The 20,216-nt window shown below is 42.3% G+C and overlaps 1 protein-coding gene across 1 annotated transcript in view; it reads left to right on the forward strand.

Annotated features, from left to right (window-relative positions):
• Positions 1-3,343: 3,343 nt before the first annotated feature.
• The window catches only part of stradb (STE20 related adaptor beta), a 28,712-nt gene continuing 11,839 nt past the window's right edge, over positions 3,344-20,216 (forward strand). Inside the window, exons 1-7 of the mRNA XM_020528020.2 lie at positions 3,344-3,484; positions 5,851-5,907; positions 14,439-14,492; positions 15,929-16,025; positions 17,045-17,166; positions 18,668-18,776; positions 18,905-19,028. Of these exons, the coding sequence (XP_020383609.1) occupies positions 5,896-5,907; positions 14,439-14,492; positions 15,929-16,025; positions 17,045-17,166; positions 18,668-18,776; positions 18,905-19,028 (518 nt within the window). The 5' untranslated portion in view covers positions 3,344-3,484; positions 5,851-5,895. The remainder of the gene's footprint in view (positions 3,485-5,850; positions 5,908-14,438; positions 14,493-15,928; positions 16,026-17,044; positions 17,167-18,667; positions 18,777-18,904; positions 19,029-20,216) is intronic.

Below are 20,216 nucleotides of genomic sequence, written 5' to 3' on the forward strand. Positions count from 1 at the left end.
CAGTCCTTGCATAGTATTTTGTATGTTGCATTAGTTTTATTGGTTGTGGATATGGGATCCTTTACATTCATCCGTAGCTGTTGCAGGGTGATTGTTGGTTTGTGGGCTACCCTGATACCTAGGGGTCTGAGTGGTCTTGTGGTCATCTCTAATGTGTCTCTGATGTACAGTAGGATAACTAGTGTGTCTGGCCATGTTGTATCCATATCCAAAAAGGACAATCCGCCATTACCTCCGCGACAGACCACAAGAAGAAGACACAACACGGCCAGACATGTTAGTCACCCTACCGTACATCACAGACATATCAGAGATGACTACTCAGACCCCTACATATCAAGGTAGCCTACAAACCAACAATCACCCTGCGACAGCTACTGACGAACGTAAAGGATCCCATACCCACAAGCAATAAAACCATTGTTATATACAAAATAACATGCAAGGACTGTGAGAAACATTAAATAATAGGCCAAACTGGAAGAAAACTGACAATAAGGATACACGAACACCAGCTAGCCACCAAGAGACACAACCAATTCTCACTGGTCCCAGTACACACGGACAAAGACATAAATTTGACTGGGACAACACATCCATAATAGCACAAGCCAAACAGTGACATGCTGGGGAATTTCTGGAGGCCTGGCATTCTAACTGGAACTCCATCAACAAACACATTGAACTGGACCTGATACACAAACCACTAAAAAACAGAACCGAAGTGATACCAACCACCTCACCAAGCCAAGGCATATAAATGACAAGCGGGACAGAACACCAATGCTTCACTGGAAGCACACTGACGATGTTACCTATCAAGGTGACGAAACATCTGCAATCAAACACACCGGCTCGGCAAGCAAGTTTACAACTTCAATAGCCTAATCCTGCTTTCTCCCCATAACCTTTGATCCTATTCACCCCAAGTGCTATATCTAGCCACCTCTTGAATACATTCAATGTTCATCAATTACTTCCTGTGCTAATGAATTCCACAGGCTCACCACTCTTTGGGTGAAGAAATGTCTCATCTCCGACCTAAATGGACTACCCCAAATCCTCATACTGTGACCCCTGGTTCTGGACACACCCACCATCGGGACCATCCTCCCTGCATCTACCCTGTCTAGTCCTGTTAGAATTTTATAAGTCTCTATGAGATCCCCCGTCATTTGTCTGAACTCCAGTGAAAACAATCCTAACCTAGTCAATCTCTCCTCATATGTCAGTCTTGCCATCCCTGGAATCTGCATGGTAAACCTTCGCTACACTCCCTCGAGAGCAAGAGCATCATTCCTCAGAAAAGGAGACGAAAACTGCACAATATTCTAGGTGTAACCTCACCAAGGCCCTGTATAACTGCAACAATTCATCCCTGCTCTGTACTCGAAACCTCTCACAATGAAGGCCAACACACATTTGCCTTCTTTACCACCTGCTGCACTTGCATGCTTATCTTCAGCGACTGGTGCACAAAGACACCCAGGTCCCGCTGCACATTCCCCTCTCCCAATTCACAGCCATTCAGGTAGTAATCTGCCTTGTTGTTTTTGCTTCCAAAGTGAATAACATCACATTTATCCAAATTATATTGTATCTGCCATTGATTTGCCACTCACCCAACCTGTTCTGATCATGCTGAAGAATCTCTGCATCCTTGTCACAGTTCACCCTCCCACCCAACTTGGTATAGTGTGCAAACTTTGAGATGTTACATCTTGTTTCCTCATCCAAATCATTAATATATATTGTGAATAGCTGGGGTCCCATCGTATGAATGGGAAATTGAAGGAAAAAATCTGGAGTACTGTGTGCAGTTTTGGCTTCCATATTTAAGGACAAATATTTTTCCCTTAAAGTATAGCAAAGATTTGCATACTGAGATGACAGGCTAATAAATTGTGACTATAGTCTCTGAGGTTTGGAAGATTGGTGACCCCATTGAAACGTTCAGGATTCTGAAGGGTCTTGACAGGGTAGAGTTTGTTTCTCCTGGCTGGAGTCTCTGGCGGGGCTAGTCCTTTAGGATAGGGATGATGGGAAATATATTCCTTCAAAGGATTGTGACTTTTCAGAGTTCTCACAGCAAGAGGCCCTTCAGACTGTCATGTCCACACCATCAATCAAGCACCTATCTACTTGCCAGCACTTGGCCCATAGCCTTATGTGTTATGAAATTTCATGTGTCCATCTAAATACTTATTAAATGTTCTGATCATGTCCACCTCTACCAACCTTTCAGGCAGTGAGTTCCATACATCCAACTCCCTCTGGGTGAAGGCTTCTTATTTAAATCTCCATTAAACCTCAAGCCTTTTACCTTAAATCCCTATGTCCCATGGTCATTTACCCTTCTACCATCTTCCAAATGCTCTACTGATGGGTTTGCAGGACCGCCATCATTAACTGTATTTAAGGCTGAGTTGGACAGATTTTGGTCTCTTGGATTTTAGGATTTAGTGGTAAAGTGGATTTGAAGCTGAGGATCAGCCATAAGTGGTAGAGAGTGGCTCAGGGGGTTGTATGGTCCACTCCCACGCCCGTTCGCCATGCGTGGGGCAAGGGTTTGCAAATTCAGCCATGACATAATGAACTGCGTGGGTTGGAGGAGGAAATTCAGACCTCCCTGGAGCAGTAGGGTCAAATGGCCAATATGACCACCAATTTCCCAAATTCAGGGAACAGAGAAAATGCAGTTATGACCCAAGTTAAGTATCCTGTAGTAATCTGACTCAATTTGGGGCCATATTATTTATCCCCCTTTTTAGGTTTCATTGAGTGGCCAACTGACGGTGCGCCGAGCTGGATGATTTCCAATGGCCCCTTCATCAGCTGAGCGCGAGGGCGCCGGGTAAACTGTCAACCACATTCAAAACATCCTTCAAAATCTAACCGCCGCCGCTCGCGGACCCTGGGGGGAAAAGGTGGGGGGCGGGGAGGCGGCGGGTATTAATAGGGGCGGGGCTGAGCATGGGGACCAGCCCGTGTTAATGGTGGGATAACAAGGTGTAGAGCTGGATGAACACAGCAGGCCAAACAGCATCATAGGAACAGGAAGGCTGACGTTTCGGGCCTAGACCCTTCTTCTCTGAAACCATGTTAATGGTGGGGTGGTTAGGCAGGGGCGGGGCTGCCCGTGTTATTGGGGGGAGGGCAGCCCGTGTTAACCGTGGGGGAGGGGCGGCGATGCCCGTATTTATGGTGGTGGTGTTGAGGAGGAAGGGGGCGGGGTGTTCTCTGAAGTCGCCCAAAGAAGGGGGCAGGCTGCGTGGTGGCACAGGAAAGTGGGCGGGTCTTTCCTATTCCCCCACCGGGGGGGGGATCGAGTGAAAAGGGGGGATGGGAGCAGCGGGAGTTATGGATCGGAATGGGATTACGTTCCGAGAGTGAAGCTACCGATGGTAGTGGGGGCTAACCTCCTTCTGGGTGATGTTGAAGAGGTTTTTTGCGTCTGCCGGAGCTCCTCCTGGTCTCTCTTCGAGTGAGTGAGCGAGCGTCCGTTTGGTCCTCTCCTTCAGAGAAACAGAACTACAGATAGGCTTGGCCCGGCACCGTGTACAGAGGTTGGGGGTCGGGTATTGGGGAAGTATGTAAAATCTTCATCTTAGTGAATGGTGGATTTCTCCCTGCTAGTGTAGAGGAAGGAATGGTTATTGTTTCCTTCACCCAGAGGACGGATGTTGGACATTGCGATCTGGATGTTTTTTTTTTGTAAATAGAAAAGCTCACCTTGCTTGTGCACAGTCAGCACGGCAGGGCTAAATTGCAAGCAACAAGCTCTTCTGTCGTGCTCACCTGAACAGTTTGGAGACCACCCTCCAAAATTACACTTCCATACAGAGACCATATCTCCTGTATGGCTGACTACAGCAGATCTTCTATGAGGCACTGTCTCAGGGCAAATAACATTGTGGTCAGTACAAACCATACATGGACATTTAAAACAAAAGAGCCTTACAAACTCAGCTGACCGGTCCACATGGAAGCAAGTGCTGAAACCTGTAACACCATGCATTTAAGGACTCACCTGCACCAAGCATACTATATTTCAGTATGGCCAGAGTTGGCACAACTACAGAATTTCTTCCAAGAACCAACAACTACAACCTGAACTGCCAGTTCTGTGAATGGGTATTCTGATCTTGCAATGAACTCTTCACTCCTGAGAAGACCCACAGAAAACAGTGAAGTTTTTTTGACAGTTGGACGTACACAAGTAGCAAGGAGTCTACCATCAATCAATTTTTATTAATGTGTCGCTTTTGGTGGCTCCTTAGAAGAATTCATCAGTGTCTGGCTGTTATTGCCAGTGAGCTATGCAGACTAGGAAGTTAGCAGGTTTAATCCTTGGTTTGTCAGTGACCTGCAGCAGGAATCCAGGACAGAAGGGGTGGGAGGGAGAATCAGTCTGCTAGTACGCCTTTAAATATTGGTATTACAAGGAAGCACCCTTACACTTATGTTGTAAGCTTATTGGAATAAAAGATCCCAAGTGCTTCACTGAATGTAATTGGGCAAAAATTGACTGGGCCAAAAATTATGATGGAGAGAGAGGTGGTGAGGCTTAGGTAGTGAAGTTAGAACCCCAGTATTTGACAGAACTCCTGTCAGTTTTAGGTTGAAGTGAATTGGGCTTGAATAAGACATGAGTGATGGAGGAATGTGGAGTTCCAGAAAGGGCTCGAAGGGAAGTGATGAGCTAAGGAGGGAGTTAAGCACAAGAATGAGAATTTTAAAGTTGACACATTGATGGTTTAGGAGGCAGTGTTTGTGAATGGTGATGGATAACCAGAAGTTATATGGCTATTAAAGATTCACATGAACTTACGTTTGCAGATGATTGGAGACTGGCCAGGAAAACTGTATAATTTATGATCCAGTCACATGTTGTTTGAAAGTTGACATTAAGAGTGAATAGAATGGTGTTTCCTATAATCTCCATTATGACATCAGGAAAAAAACCTGCAGCTATGTAAAATTATTCACATCTTTGAAGAAAATAATTCGGTTGAAATATGAATGGGAACTGCTGGCCAAGAGAAATTAATGATCAAGTGAACATTTTGCTGCATATTTAGGCAGCAAGTCCACCGATCCTCTGTATTGGCGTATGATGTCTTTTAGATCTTTTGCTGCTGTTTTTAAAATGGTTAGTCTGAGGGAACCTGGGAGTAGATATTCAGTATGGAATTCTTTGGTGCTGTTGTTTTGTTCATTGGCTTTGGTGAGTTCCCAGTGGTACAATATTAGCAACTATGCAGGACAGGCAATCTGCTGGAAAAAACAGATATGAAAGGGTGCTGGGTTTGACCAGGCTGGGATAGAGTGGGGTATAATATTTAACCCATTATGAAAAAGTATAAAGGAGAAATAACATAGAGCCACAACTGATCTTTTTTTTCTCAAAACAAAAAACTCTTATATAAAAAGTGGATCTTACTTTGTGCTACTGTTTGTGGTACATCAACAATTAATGTATCTAGGGATCTATTGAACAGCATAAACAATTAAAATAAAACAAACACCATGATTCAAAGAAGGGCCCTGTGGTGAATATGTAGCAGTGATATTTACCCACAGAGCTACCTCCTCTTAAATTTCACTCTTTTTACAGCTTAAAGCTCATCTCGGGCTGATGATCTTTCTGATGTCCTTTATTCATTTTATTGCTGTCGCTATTTGATTTCACGTGACCGTCAAAAATGGAAGAAATATAGGAACGAAAGTAATACAGCATTATATATTTTCACAACCCACTAAGAAGAATCTTTCCTGCATCTATTATATTGGACTGTGCTTGATCTACAACCAGAGTCGGTCTTCACATACTTAATTTTTCACTTCTAGGGTTACTGTGCTCAACGTGAGCTATCGAGTATATCAGGAGCTTCCATGCCTTTTCTGGTGAGTCAATCCACAGTTTTATCAGAGTGGCTTATTAATGCAAGCTACAGTCAGAGTTATACAGCACGGAAGCAGACCCTTTGGTCCAACTCGCCTGCACCAACCAGACATCCTAAACTGATTTAGTCCTATTTGTCAGCATTTGGCCCATATCTGACTGAAATCCTTCCTACTCATGTACCCATCCAGATGCCTTTAAAATCTTGTAATTGTACCAGTACCCGCCTCCATCACCTTTTCTGACAGGTCGTTCCATGCACGCACCACCTTTTGTGTGAAAAAATTGCCTTTTAAATCTTTCCCCTCACCTTTAAACCTTTTTAATCTTTCCCCTCGAGTTTTGGACTCCCCTACCCTTGGTGGGGAAAAAAAACCTTGGCTATTCATCCTATCCATGCCCCTCATGATTTTTTTATAAACCTCTTTAAGGTCACCCCTCACTCTCTGCTCCAGGGAAAGAATGCCCCAGTCTATTCAGTCTCTCCCTTTCGCTGAAACCCTCCAATCCTGGCAGCATCCTTGTAAATCTTTTCTGAACCTTTTCAACTTTAACAACATCTTTCCTATGAGAGGAAGACCAGAATTGTATGCAGTATTCTAAACGTGACCTCGGCAATGTCCTGTACAGCCGCAACATGACGTCCCTGAACAGGTAATAGCAGCTGTACCCATTGCTCATCAGGTTACCTAAAGAAATGGATGGTTTGCACTAAGAAATAAATTCTTGTCATCATATTTTATCATGGATATATTTTCTTGGTTCTCACTTCCCCTGATCTTTATCCATGGCTGAAAGACTAGGCTGTTGGCCTGTTCCCAGATCTCACCCAATGGTGATGTATCCCTGTTCAATAGGAGGTAGGTTTGGAGGTGACTCTTGTACTTCCTGTCCCTGATGCCCTGACAAAGGGAGACGTCTATACTGTTGCTCCAAGGGGAAATGTACAGATTCCAGCATTTGCAGTAATTTGCTCCTATAGTCTGAGGAAGCTATTCTTATGCTAGTGGAAGCAACATTTACCTTCCTTCCCCGAAACGAGCAAGACTGGTCATTGTTTCTTGCAGTTTATTGAGTAATAACACAGCACCTTTGATGGGATACTTTTGAAAACTCTTGACACATGGGGCAACAGTATGGACATCCCCCCTTGTCAGGGCATCAGGGACAGGAAGTACAAGAGTTACCTCCAAACCTACCTCCTATTGACCAGGGATGCATCATCATTGGGTGAGATCTGGAAACAGGCTAACAGCCTAGTCTTTCAGCCATGGATAAAGACGCAGGGGAAGTGGAGGCTGGTACAATTACAATATTTAAAAGGCATCTGGATGGGTATATGAATAAGAAGGGTTTAGAGGGTTATGGGCCAAATGCTGGCAAATGGGATTAGATTTATCTGGAATATCTGGTCAGCATGGACGAGTTGGAACAAAGGGTCTGTTTCCATGCTGTACATCTGACTCTGTCAGCATCTCTGAAGAGTCAGCTAGACTCAACGCTAGCTAGCTTTCTGTCCATGGATACTGCCTCACCTGCTGCGATCTCCAGCATTTTTGTTTTCCTCAGGCTGTAGAAGTTGTGGGGAAAAGGCCTAAAGGGGACCAGGCTGGCAGCAGGGCCAAAATTTTCTTACAGGTAACAAAAGAAGAAAGACAGAGAAATGTTTGATTTGATTTATTATTGTCACATGTACCTAGGTAGAGTGAAAAGTTTTGTTTTGTGTTCAGTACAGGCGGATCATACCACACAGAGTGCATTAGAAATAGAACAGAGTGAAGAATAGAATGTTACAGCTGCAGAGAAGGCACACAAAGGGTGATATCAACATTAAAATTAAAATTTGTGAGGGCCATTCAGAAGTCTAATAACAGCAGGGAAGAAGCTGTTCTTGAATCTGTTGGTACGTGTGTTTCAGTTTTTCCATCTTCTGCCTGATGGAATACGTTGGAAGTAATACTCACCAGGGTGGGAGGAGTCTTTGGTTGCCCATGGCAGCGAGAAGTATAGATGGAGTCAATGGATGGAAGGTTGGCTTGTGTGATGGACTGGACTGAGTCCACAACTCTCTGTACTTGCTTATAGTCCTCGGCAAAGTAGTTGCCATACTGAGATGTGGTGCATCTGGATAGAATGCTTTCTGTGATGCATCTATAAAAATTGGTAGAGTCTTCCTAGACATGTCAAATTTCCTTAGCCTCCTGAGAAGGTAGAGGCATTGTTGTGCTTTCTTGCCTGTAGTATCAATGTGGGTGGACTAGGACAGATTGCTGTTTGTCACTCCTAGGAACTTCATGCTTTTGACCATTTCCACCTCAGCACCATTGTTGCAGACAGGGGCATGCCCTCCATCTTTCACCCTGAAGTCAATGACCAGCTCTCTCATTTTGCTGATGTTGAGGGAGAGATTATCTTTGCGCCATGCCACCAAGCACTCAATCTTACCTGTATTCTGTCTTGTCACTGTTGAGGTCTGACCTACAATGATGGTGTTGTCAGTGAACTTGTAGATGGGGTTAGGATGAAATTTGGCCACACTGTCATGAGTGTATAGGAAGTATAGTAAGAGGCTGAGTACACAGCCTTGTGGGGCGCTGGTGTTGAGGATTGTCATGGAGGAGGTGCTACTGCTTGTTCTCACTGCAGTCTGTGGGTCAGGAAGTCGAGGATCCAGTTGCAGAGGGCGGAGCAGAGATCTAGGTCTTGGAGTTTGGAGATTAGTTTGTTTGGAATTCTGGTGTTGAAGGCAGAGCTGAAGTCATTGAATAGGAGCCTGATGTAGGTATCCTTGTATTCCAGATATTCCAGGGATGTGTAAGACCAGGGAGATGTCTGCCATGGACCTGTTGCGACGGTAGGTGAATTGCAAGGGATTAAGGTTGGCTAGAGTTGATGTGAGTCGTAACTAACCTCTCGAAGCACTTTGTGACTGTGGAGGTCAGATCCACCGGGTGGTAGTCATTGAGGCACACTGCATGAGTTTTCTTTGGTACTGGGATAATGGTGGTCTTCTTGAAGTAGGTGGGGACTTCAGAATGTAGTAAGGAAAGGTTAGAGATGTTAGCAAAGGTTTCCGCTAGCTGGTATGCACAGGATTTGAGGCTATGGCCAGGAATTCCATCTGGGCCAGTCTTTTTCCGTGGGTTCACTCTCAAAAAGGCCAATCTGAGGTCTGCTGCAGTGACTGAGGGAATAGGTGAATCCGAGGCTGCCAGAGCAGATGACATCATTTCACTGATCTTATGTTTCAAAAAAAGCGTAAAATGCATTGAGCTCATCAGGGAGGGGTGTATGTTTATCAGCTATTCTGTTCTGCTTCGCTTTGTAGCCCATTATGTTGTGTAAGCCTTACCACAAACAGGTGTCTGTGTGTCTTCGTAATTTAAAATACTTCTGTTATATCATCTCTTTTTTGAAAGAAAAAAATCTGTAGCCTGTTCATGTTGTTACAATACTTTTAATGCCTGAGTTCCGATATAGCCACATAAAAGGTTTTTGCACAATTCTCCAATGTTTATGGTGAGATATAAAAGACAACTAAAGCCAAAGTGAACAGTCGTGCATAAAACACAAACAGGACAGAAGAAGGGAAAGGCAGACAGACCTAAAAAATTAAAGAAAGATAGCTCTCATCTGCAAGAAAGACTTGCAAATATGGCAAAGTAGCAAAACGAAAAAGAGATGTGGGAAAGTTCCAAAGAATAATCAGGTTAAAGACAATAAAAGATACAGGGTAGGGTTTTTGAGATATCACTGTGAAGTGAGTTAGTTAGGTCCTTTTTTTGATCTGTTATCTCTGCCACACAGATATATTGGGGGTTTAATTAAGAGCTTCAGTGTGGCATGACTGGTAGTTTAAAGATCTGGGTCAACAATTTGGGTTATTAGAGGAAACCTATGCAAAAACAATTTACAAGATTTGATTACAAATACAGGATTCTTTTTAAATATAAAAGGATACAAGTGTCAAGAAAATAAGTGGCTGAGAGATAATTAAAATGAAGCCTTAAAATTTGAGGGTGTTTGATAGGGTAGACACGGAGGAGGATCTTTCAACTTCTAGCAGTTGAAAATTAAGGAACATAAATACTAAGATTTAATAGGGGCTATCTTATATTCTAAATATTCCAAAGAGTAAAAAAAAACTCCATGGGATGAACCACGATCCTTAAATAATTATAAAGGTTAAAGATAGTATCGAACTTCAAGGAAAAGAATGCAATGGAGAAGGTCAGAAGGTTGGATAGAATGTTAAAAATACAGTAAAGAATGACCAAACAATTAATAAGGAGAGGAAAAGTTAGAATATGAGCGAAAGCTAATCAGAAATATGTGAACAAATCGTAAGAGTTATCATAAATATTTTAGAAAAGTTAACGTGAGTGTTGGTCCTGTAGGAAGTGAATGTGCCCAAGTAATAATGGAAAATAAGGCAATAATCAATTAATTGAACAGATATTTGAGATTGATCTTTGCTGTAGAGGCAACAGCCCAAAAGCAGTTATAAATTAGGAAATGGAAGACAGGGAGAAACTCAGGAAAATTACAGTACTAGAGAATTATTACTCAGTAAATTTTTGAAGTGCAGACTGACAAGTACCCGATCTTGATCAACTTCATCCTTGGATCTTAAAAGAGTGGCCAGTAAGATTGTTGATGCATTGGTTTAAATTTTCCAGCTCCTTCGATTCAGGGAAGGTCTTATTAGATTGGAAGGTAGCAAATGTAACTCCTTATTTTACAAGGGGAGCGAGACAGAAAGGAGGAAACTACAGGCCAGTAAGCATAGTATCTGTCATAGGGACAATGTTTGAAGCAATTACTAAAGAACATACAGCAGGGCACTTAGACAAATTCAAGGAAAACAGGCAGTGTTAATATGTATTTGTGAAAGGGCAATCATGTTTAACAAATCTATTCATGTTCTTTGAGGCAGTAATGTATATTGTTGGTAAAGGGGAACTTTCGGAGGTACCGTACTTAGATTTCCAGAAGGTATGATATGGTGTCAAATTGTGGAAAATGAAAACTCATGGTGTGGGGTTTAGCATGTTTGCATGGATAGAAAATTGGCTGGCTTAATGAATATAGAGTGTAGGCGTAAATATTTTTCTTTCCTGCAAGATGTAATGAGTGGTGTGTCGCAGGGACTGATGTTGGGATCTCAGGTATTTATCACTGATAGAAATGACTTGAATGAAGGAGCAGGAGAGGTCAGTCAGAGTCAGAGATATATAGCGTGGAAATGGACACTTCGGTCCAACTCATCCATGTCAACCAGATATCCTAGATAAATCTGGTCCCATTTGCCAGCATTTAGCCCATATCCCTCTAAACCTTTCCTATTCATGTACCCATCCAAGTGCCTTTTAAATATTGTAATTGTACCAGCCTCCATTTCCTCTGGCAGCTCATTCCATGTACGCACTACCCTCTGCGTGAAAAAGTTGCCCCTTAGGTCCCTTTTTAATATCTTTCCCCTCTCACCTTTAAACCTATGCCTTCTAGTTGCACCTCATGATTTTATAACTTCTATAAGGTCACCCCTCAGCCTCCTCCAGGGAAAATAGCCCCAGTCTACTCAGCCTCTCCCTATAGCTCAAACCTTCCAACCCTGGCAACATCCTCAAATCTTTTCTGAACCCTTTCTAGTTTCACAACATCCTTTCTGTAGGAGGGAGGTCAGAATTGCTTGCAGTATTCCAAAAGTGGCCAAAGCAATGTCCTGTACGCTGCAATATGACCTGCCCAACTCCCGTATTCTGTGCACTGACCAATAAAGGCAAGCACACCAAACGCCGCCTTCACCATCCTATCTGCCTATTACTCTGCTTTCAAGGAACTATGAACCTGGTCTCCAAGGTCTGTTTGTTCAGCAGCACTCCCCAGGACCATGCCATTAAGTGTACAAGTCCTGTCCTGATTTGCCTTTCCAAAATGCAGCACCTCACATTTATCTAAATTAAACCACATGCCACTCCTCGGTCCATTGGGCCATCTGATCAAGATACCATTGTTGGCTGAGGTAACATTCTTCGCTGTCATTGCACTTCCAATTTTAGTGTCATCTGCAAACTTACTGACCATGCCTCCTATATTCACATTCAAGTCATTTCTATAAATGACAAAAAGCAGTTGACCCAGCACCAATCCTTATGGCTCACCACTGATCACAGGCCTCCAGTCTGAAAAGCAACCCACCACCACCACCCTCTGTCTTCTACCATTGAGCCAGTTCTGTATCCAAATAGCTAGTTCTCCCTGTATTCCGTGTGATCCAACCTTTCTAACCATGCAGAACCTTGTTGAACGCCTTACTGAAGTCCATTTAGATCACGTCCACAACTCTGCCCTCATCAGTCCTCTTCGTTACTTTTTCAAAAAAACTCTCTCAAGTTAGTGAGACATGATTTCCCATGCACAAAGCCATGTTGAACATTCCTAATCAGTCCTTGCCTTTCCAAGCATGTGTAAATGCTGTCTCTCAGGATTCTGTCCAAGAACGTGCCCACCGCTGATGTCAGGCTCACAAGTCTATAGTTCCCTGGCCTTCCCTTACCACCTTTCTTAAATAGTGGCACAATGTTAGCCAACCTCCAGCCTTCCGGCACCTCGCCTATGGCTATCGATGATACAAAAATCTCAGCAAGGGGCCCAGCAATCTCTTCCCTTGCTTCCCACAGAGTTCTAGGGTATACCTGATCAGGTCTTGGGGATTTATCCACCTTTTATGCATTTTAAGATATTCAGCACCTCCTTCTCTGTAACAGACATTTTTCATGATGTCGCTATTTATTTCCCCATGCATTCTATCTTCCAAATCCTTCTCCACAGTAAACACTGATGCACAATACTTGTTTAGCATCTTCCCCCGTCTCCTGCTGTTTCACATGTAGGTGGCCTTGTTGATCTTTAAGGGGTCCTAATCTCTCCCTAGTTCCTCTTTTGTCCAATATGTATTTGTAGAGTCCCTTTGGATTTTCCTTAACCCTATTTGCCAAAGCTATTTTATGTCCCCTTTTTGCCCTCCTGATTTCTCTCAAGTATACTCCTACTGCCTTTTTACTGATCTAGGAATTCACTCGATCCCTGTTCTCTATACTTGACATATGCTTCCTTCTTTTTCTTGACCAAAATCTCGATTTCTCTAGTTATCCAGCATTCCCTACACCTACCAGCCTTGCCCTTCACCCTAACAGGAACATACTGTCTATGGAGTCTTATCATCTCATTTTTGAAGGCTTCCCATTTTCCAGCTGTCCGTTTACCTGCAAACATCTGCCCCCAATCAACGTTTGGAAGTTCTTGCCTAATACCATCAAAACATGGTTGCCAAATCTACCGATGACACAAAGCTAGGTAGGAAAGTAAATTGCAAAGTGAATATAAAGCTACAAAGGAACCAACAGTGAGTGGGTAAAGATCTGGCACATGGAGTATAATGTGGGAACATGTGAAATTCTCCATTTGGAAGGAAAAGATTCATTAAGATTCATAGGGCCCTGTCCTAGTCCATGAATCGTAAAATTTTAGTACGCAAGTACGGCAAGTGATTAGGAAACTTATTAGAATGTTACAATTTATTGTGAGGGGTATTCAATACCCCAAATTAGGGAGGTTATGCTTTGGTTATACAGGGAACTGGTGAGATCACATTTGGAGTACTGAGTATTCGTCACCCTATTTAAGGAAGGATGTGAAAATATTGGAAGTAGACCAAAGAAGATTTACCAGACTAATACTTGGAATAGGTGGGCTGTCTTATGAGGTAGACAGATTCTTGTTAAGACGGTGGATTTTAGTGTACAATCCGATCAGCCATGCTCTTATTGAATGGCAGAGCAGGCTCAAGCAGCAAGAAGTGCATGGAATTTGCTGCCACATGGGATGGTTAAAAATGGTATAAATGCATTTTTAATGGCAGTTAGGGGAATACATGAGGGAGAAAATAGCAGAATAATATATTGACAGGTTTGGAAGAATTAGGTTAGGAGAGGCTTGTTTGGAGTTGAACCATCAGGACAGACTTGTTGTGATAAATGACCTGTTACTGTGCTGTAAGGTCTGTGTATGGTTTGACGTTTGAGGCATCAGGTAAAAGCAAAGTACTGCAGATGCTGTAATAAAACAGAAATAAAAACAGAGCTGGAGAAACTTCTGAACTGGACTTTCTGAAGAAAGGTCATCAAACTCGAAACATTAACAATGTTTTCTCACCACAGATGCTGCCAGCCCTGCTGAGTTTCTCCAGCAATTTCTGTTTCTGATCCAGATCTCCAGGACCTAAAGTTCTTTGTTTCCTAGTTAATGTTTCAAATTCAGTATGACTTCAGAGTTCTGAAGAAAAATCATGTTAGAAATGATTTTCTCGCGCTCTTTGTGTTTTTATTTTGATGTATCAGATATTCCTCTTCAAATTTTATTCATTTCCTATCCCCTCACCTATGATTTTCCTGTTATTTGGTTAATAAATTACAGGCTTCTATTACATGATATGGATGTAACCTGTAACTTTGCACTTTATTCTTTCAAGGTATGTTCCTGTTTTTCCAGGAGAGAAGTAGAGTCAATTGATGCTGGAAGCCAGGTAGGTGACATATTAAAGTCTGCATCGGGCAGGTTTCAGTTTTGAAGTGAAATCAGTACTGCAAGAGAGAAAACATATATGTGATAGTGATGGGAGGGATTAGCCTTATAGTTTGTTGAAAGCTTGTTTCAATACCCTTCGCAATAAATAGTAACATTCTAATAAGTTTCCTAATATTCTTACAGTGAACGTTTTTAGTGTATCGTGCCAACGTTCACAATATCCTAGAATTGATTTGAGTAGTTCAAGGCTGAGAATGTAGGTTCAGTGCCTCCAACAGTCCATTTAGGTCTAGAAGGGATTCCAGTTTAAATTGCTTGTTCTGATGTGTAAAATAAAACCTGTATTATGAGAGGGACACATAGGCAGAAGAATGCTGCTCATGATGAGAACAATTACATTCTTAAAATGCAGGCGATAGATGTTACAGCGTAAATTACCCTCCTTTAGAACATGGATGTAAATTAAGACAGAGCATAGACAGAAAATATTTGGGAGGACCACCATTCAATTTAATAAATAGAAAATTGAAATACTTAAGCTGATTGAAGAGAACCAGCCATTAGGAGGCGACAGCTACAGCCATTGTATGGAGGGCCACAATCCTGATACCAGCCTCCATTGTAGATCAGGAACTTGGAAGTGGCTTTGGTAGGATGTTGGTTACAATCTTGCCAGGCTTGTTAAGTTCAGCAGATGGACTTTGGAATGTAGTGGTTCAAAAGCATGGCCCATCATGATGTCTGACTGGTAAAAGTGCATGCTGCTGAAGCAGCCATGAGAATGGCAGGGTGCCTGAAAACTTCAGCATTAGGGAAGATTGGAAAAAATCAGGCAAAGCCACAGTCCCTCCATATAATAGCTGTGGCTGTCACATCCTAGTGGCTAATGGGATTGAGGCTTTGATGGTCCCCAGCTTAACACTGTTAGGCTTCCTCCTGTTGCTTTCCAGTTTCACCAGGGATATGATGTGCTCTTGGTGGATTCTGGCTGCACCATCAAAATTCCCACAAGTGGCCCACTAATAGGCCCAATCGGATAACTGCTGCATCAGGGCAGCTAATCTGTCATGTTGTCAATGCCTCTGATAAGGATGCTGGGAGGTGAGAACACATTAAGTAACCAACTGAAGAGTTATTTTCCAACTTCTGGTTCTGCTTCCTAACCCACCTTAGAAAGCTAGGAAGATTCAGCCATAAGAGTCTAATATGCACGACAGTTCAGATGGTTGGTTTATTCAATGATCCTTGTACGTGCAAACTCTGACAGTTTACTTTTTTCTGTCCCCTCTCATTTGCCTGATACCAAGGCCTATCTGGACATATTTAAAGCGGGATGTAATACCAATAAGTAAATATGTTTAATTCACCACACTGTCATTCTCTCTTCATTTCTTGAGCACGTTATCATCCTAATTAATGTTTTCTTCCACACAGAGCAATGAAGTTGCTAGACATTCAAGGAGCCCTGTGCAAGATTCTAGCATAATATACACCAACAGTGCCAGTCACTATGAGCTTCTATCTGAAATAGGTAAAAATAATGTGTAAAGTTGCTTTTGGTACCACTTTGTCTAAACGTCCTCTAATTCTGAGATGTTAATGTTTTTACTCGGCAAATCAAGAACCAGGAGAATCCATATCGGGATTTTTGACTAGGTTGAGATGACTGGCAGAAATCTGAAACTTTGGTTCAACCCTTAGAGATGGTTTGGTATGTGGGATTAATGAGGTATGTATGTAAAGCACCTACTAGTTGAAGCCCAATGGACTTCAAACAGTGCTACAGCTGGCTTTAGTATTAGAAAATGTGGCAAGTGAAGCTTGAGACGCAGGGCATTCCGATGGAAGTGGACACCCTCGCCAGTCTGACTGAGCTTGGGGAATACCATGTGAGTGTAGGTAATTGCATAGCCTCGCTCAGGGCATATCCTGATCAGAGGAACTCCAGGTCAGCCCACAGCAAAATCCCAAAGCAAAGCAAAGCCAAGCCGTGACCAAATTGTTAAAATTGTCTTCAGAATCCTGGCCAGCAAGCCATTGTATTTGTTGCCAGTGTGCAAACTCGAGACAACAAAGGAGTCCTACTAGACCTAAATTGAGTAAGATAACTCTTATCCAGTATCCAGGAGAGTTCCTGCCCTGGAATACAGAACTGTTCTGAAGAAGGGTCACTGGACCCGAAATGTTAACTGTGATTTTCCTCCACAGAAGCTGCCAGACCTGCTGAGTTTATCCAGCAATTTCTGTTTTTGATACTGGTGAGAACGCTGCTGCTCATCTTTGAATAGTGCCATGGGATTGTTTTACTCAGTGGGCGAATGAGGCCTTTATTTTAGTGTCACCCAAAAAACAATACCACTGACCATGCAGCATTCTGTCAGCACTCCACTGGGCAGGATATGTCAGTTCAAGACTTTGAACTGTGAAATCATTCTAGGGACAATATACATATCCTGTCTGTGCAGAGTGTTTTGCCTGTGGTTTTACTACAACAATGGAAGCTTTGAATCTGATTATCATGTTGATTTTTTTTTTGTTTTTCTGTGGTAGGCAAGAGTTTTAGTAATTTAACCACGGTGAACTTGGCTAAACACATCCCATCAGGTAAAATGGTGGTTGTGAAACGCACTAATATGGACACCTGTTCTGAAGATAATCTAGCCTCCCTGCAGGTCAGTATCATAGAACTGCTAAGAAAAAATCTACATCTTGAGTGTACTAACTATTGGCTGATTAAGCTCATATCTTTTAAAACTTATTGAATAGTTTGATAGATTTGAGTCATCTGAATTGTCCCCCACTGCCTCTTCCCTGCAGCCAGTGACCCTTTGGCATATAAAGTCGTCACAACATAAAACTAGGTCATTTGGCCCAAAAAGGTGATGCTGGTTCTATGCAGGGAAATCCACTCTGCCACATTTTGCTGCTGTATTCCCATTCTCCCTGCAAGTTTGTTTTCCTTGACTTCCTATCTAGTTACTGTTTAAAATAATTCATTGTCTACGCTTTCACCTCCTTTAAAAGCAGCAAATGCTGTGTCACCACTACTCGCTTTATTTAAAATTCTTCCTCACACTGTCCCTTTATCTCTTACCAAAACCTTAAACCTATCTCCCAGTGCTTGTACTATTAGCTAATGGCAACAGCTTTTCTATACCTAAAATGGCATAAACTTGCACATGTTTGTCAACTCTTGCCTCAATCTCCCCTGCTCTAAGGACAGCCTCTCTAGCTTCTCTAGTATTAACTGCCCAAAATAAATGGGAATTATTGCTGTTGTGGGTGAGTTGAGTGCAAAACTTTGCTTGGTAAGATAATTACAAATGATGAACACAATTTGCCCCTCTCACACTTAATTCACCCAACCACATCCTCAAATTTCCCATTTGGGCATTCAGTTGTTCACCAAATAATTGCAGGATTTTACTTCTTGATTTAACTTCTGCGTCCCACTTATGAAAATGTGACTTATTTGATTATGGAGCACTTGTTTCATTAGAGGATCCTGACATACAAGTACTTTATAGCTGGTAATTGTTAAATGGTGACCAGGACATGGAAACTGTCTGACCATGCTAACTTGCTAGCTCCTCACAAAGGAGTGTTGAAGCCAGTCCTAGCGTTGTAAGTGCTACTGTCCTGAGCTGAACCGAGGTAACTATCAATTATCAGACTTCAACTCATTGACTGAGGAATGAGACTCTGCTCATAGAATCCCAACAGTGTGGAAGCAGGCCATTTTAACCAGCAAGCCTACCCGACCCCCTCACTCCTTATATCCCTGTACCCCTGTATTTCCCATGGCTAATCCCCCTAGTCTGCACATCTTTGGACTGTGGGACGAAATTGGAGCACCCAGAGGAAATCCACACAGACACGGGGAGAACGTTCAAACTCTACACAAACAGTTGCCCAAGGCTGGAATTGAACCTGGGTCCCTGGTGCTGTGAGGCTAACGACTAAGCCACTGGCCTTGTATAACCAAATATAAATGTTTTGTAATACTTTTCTAATAGCAAAGCCAAAGGAAAACTATAGCTGCTGACGTGTTGAGGCAAGAATGCTGCCTGCTTCCCAGAAGCAGCAAACAGGAGATTATACATACTCCTTTGATCATGGCCACAGTGCCCAGCATGTTGCTTTTCACCGAAAGATTTTACACTTTGTTTTCAGAATGAGCTTCTTGTCTGGCAATTTCTCCGGCACCCAAACATTCTGCCACACAGAGCCGTTTTCACGCAGGGCTGCGAGCTATGGGTCATTATGGCATTCACAGCTTATGGTAAGATAAAATCTGAACAGACAACTTCCTTTGTTATGATCTTCCATGTCCTACATTTTGTACTTAAAAGCCACGTTTAATCAATGTGCATACATTTTCTGTAAGCTTGTCTTTCTGACTTTGTGTAGGTTCAGCCAGCAACCTCCTAAAGTTGTATTTTACTCAAGGCATGAGTGAAAGTCTCATTGCACACATTTTTCATGGAGTTTTGAAGGCACTGGATTATATTCACCGAATGGGATGCATTCACAGGTAAATTTAGAATTTAAGGCGACCAGTCTTAATTTTTGAGTGAGCTCACTCCTCACTCACCTGCCACACATTTTGTAATCTTAAATCTTTCATCGCTGACACGTTTTTATGCTTTTCACAGGCATGTTTTGGAGACCAAACTGCACGGTGATCTTGTTTACATTTTCATGCGTGCATTATTGCATTAGTATAGTTGAAATAGCTGTGTCAGGATGTAACTTTTACTCTTTAGAGGCAGATATGCAAATAGTGTTCTTGTGGTTGTCCATTATAAAATTTTAGACTAAAATTACAAAGAAAAGCTCACGGTAAGTGATGCAGTAGACAAATGGTATGTGATATCTCCTATGAGATGTGGCAAGAGGCTTTCAATTTGCTCAGTCGACTACAATTTACATTTATATAACATCTTTTATGAAGCAAAATACCTTAACTATCCTGCAAACCACCTTATCAGATAGAATTTGACACCAAAGCATCTAGGATCGTACTAGTATAGGTGACTAAGAGGTTGGTGAAAGAGAGGTTTTTAGGAGCACATTAAAGAGCACTCAAAGACACAGACTTAGACAGTGAATTCCAAAGCTTGGAAGTTAGTTGAAGGCACATCTGCTGATGGTGGAGTGCTGAAATCAGGCACATGCAAGATACCAGATTGGAGGAGCGCAAAGATCTCAGAGGACTGAGAGATTGAGGGAGGTTACAGAAATAAGAGCAATGAGATCATAGAGAGTGTTCAGTTTGGATCAGGAACCAATGAAATCTGTATTTGTCCTATTAAAACCAATTCTCTTAACTCGGGCAGAATAAGTGTCTGTTTTTCTCCAGTTTAAGCATTGCTCCTTTACCAGGACCAAAAATAGCATGTGTTTGTTAGTATGCATTTACATGTATTTGTAATGGTGCATTCGTAACACTATTGTCTTCCTGGTTTGAACGATTGTCTGATATAAAAGTATAAATCGCATGTACTCTATTCTAGCATAGTTATTTAATATTTGTTTCCATTGCAGTGCAATGAGACAGATCTAACCTCTCTGTCTGTACTGACTGAGTCATTTGAGTTGTAAAGGGGCTGGATAGGCTGGGACCTATTTCCCGGGAGCATAAGAAGCTGAGGGGTTACTTTATAGAGGTTTATAAAAAAAACATGAGGGGCATAGACAGAGTGAATAGCCAAGGTCTTTT

Source organism: Rhincodon typus, chromosome 7 (genome assembly GCF_021869965.1).
Source record: "Rhincodon typus isolate 14 chromosome 7, sRhiTyp1.1, whole genome shotgun sequence".
Lineage (NCBI taxonomy): Eukaryota > Metazoa > Chordata > Chondrichthyes > Orectolobiformes > Rhincodontidae > Rhincodon > Rhincodon typus.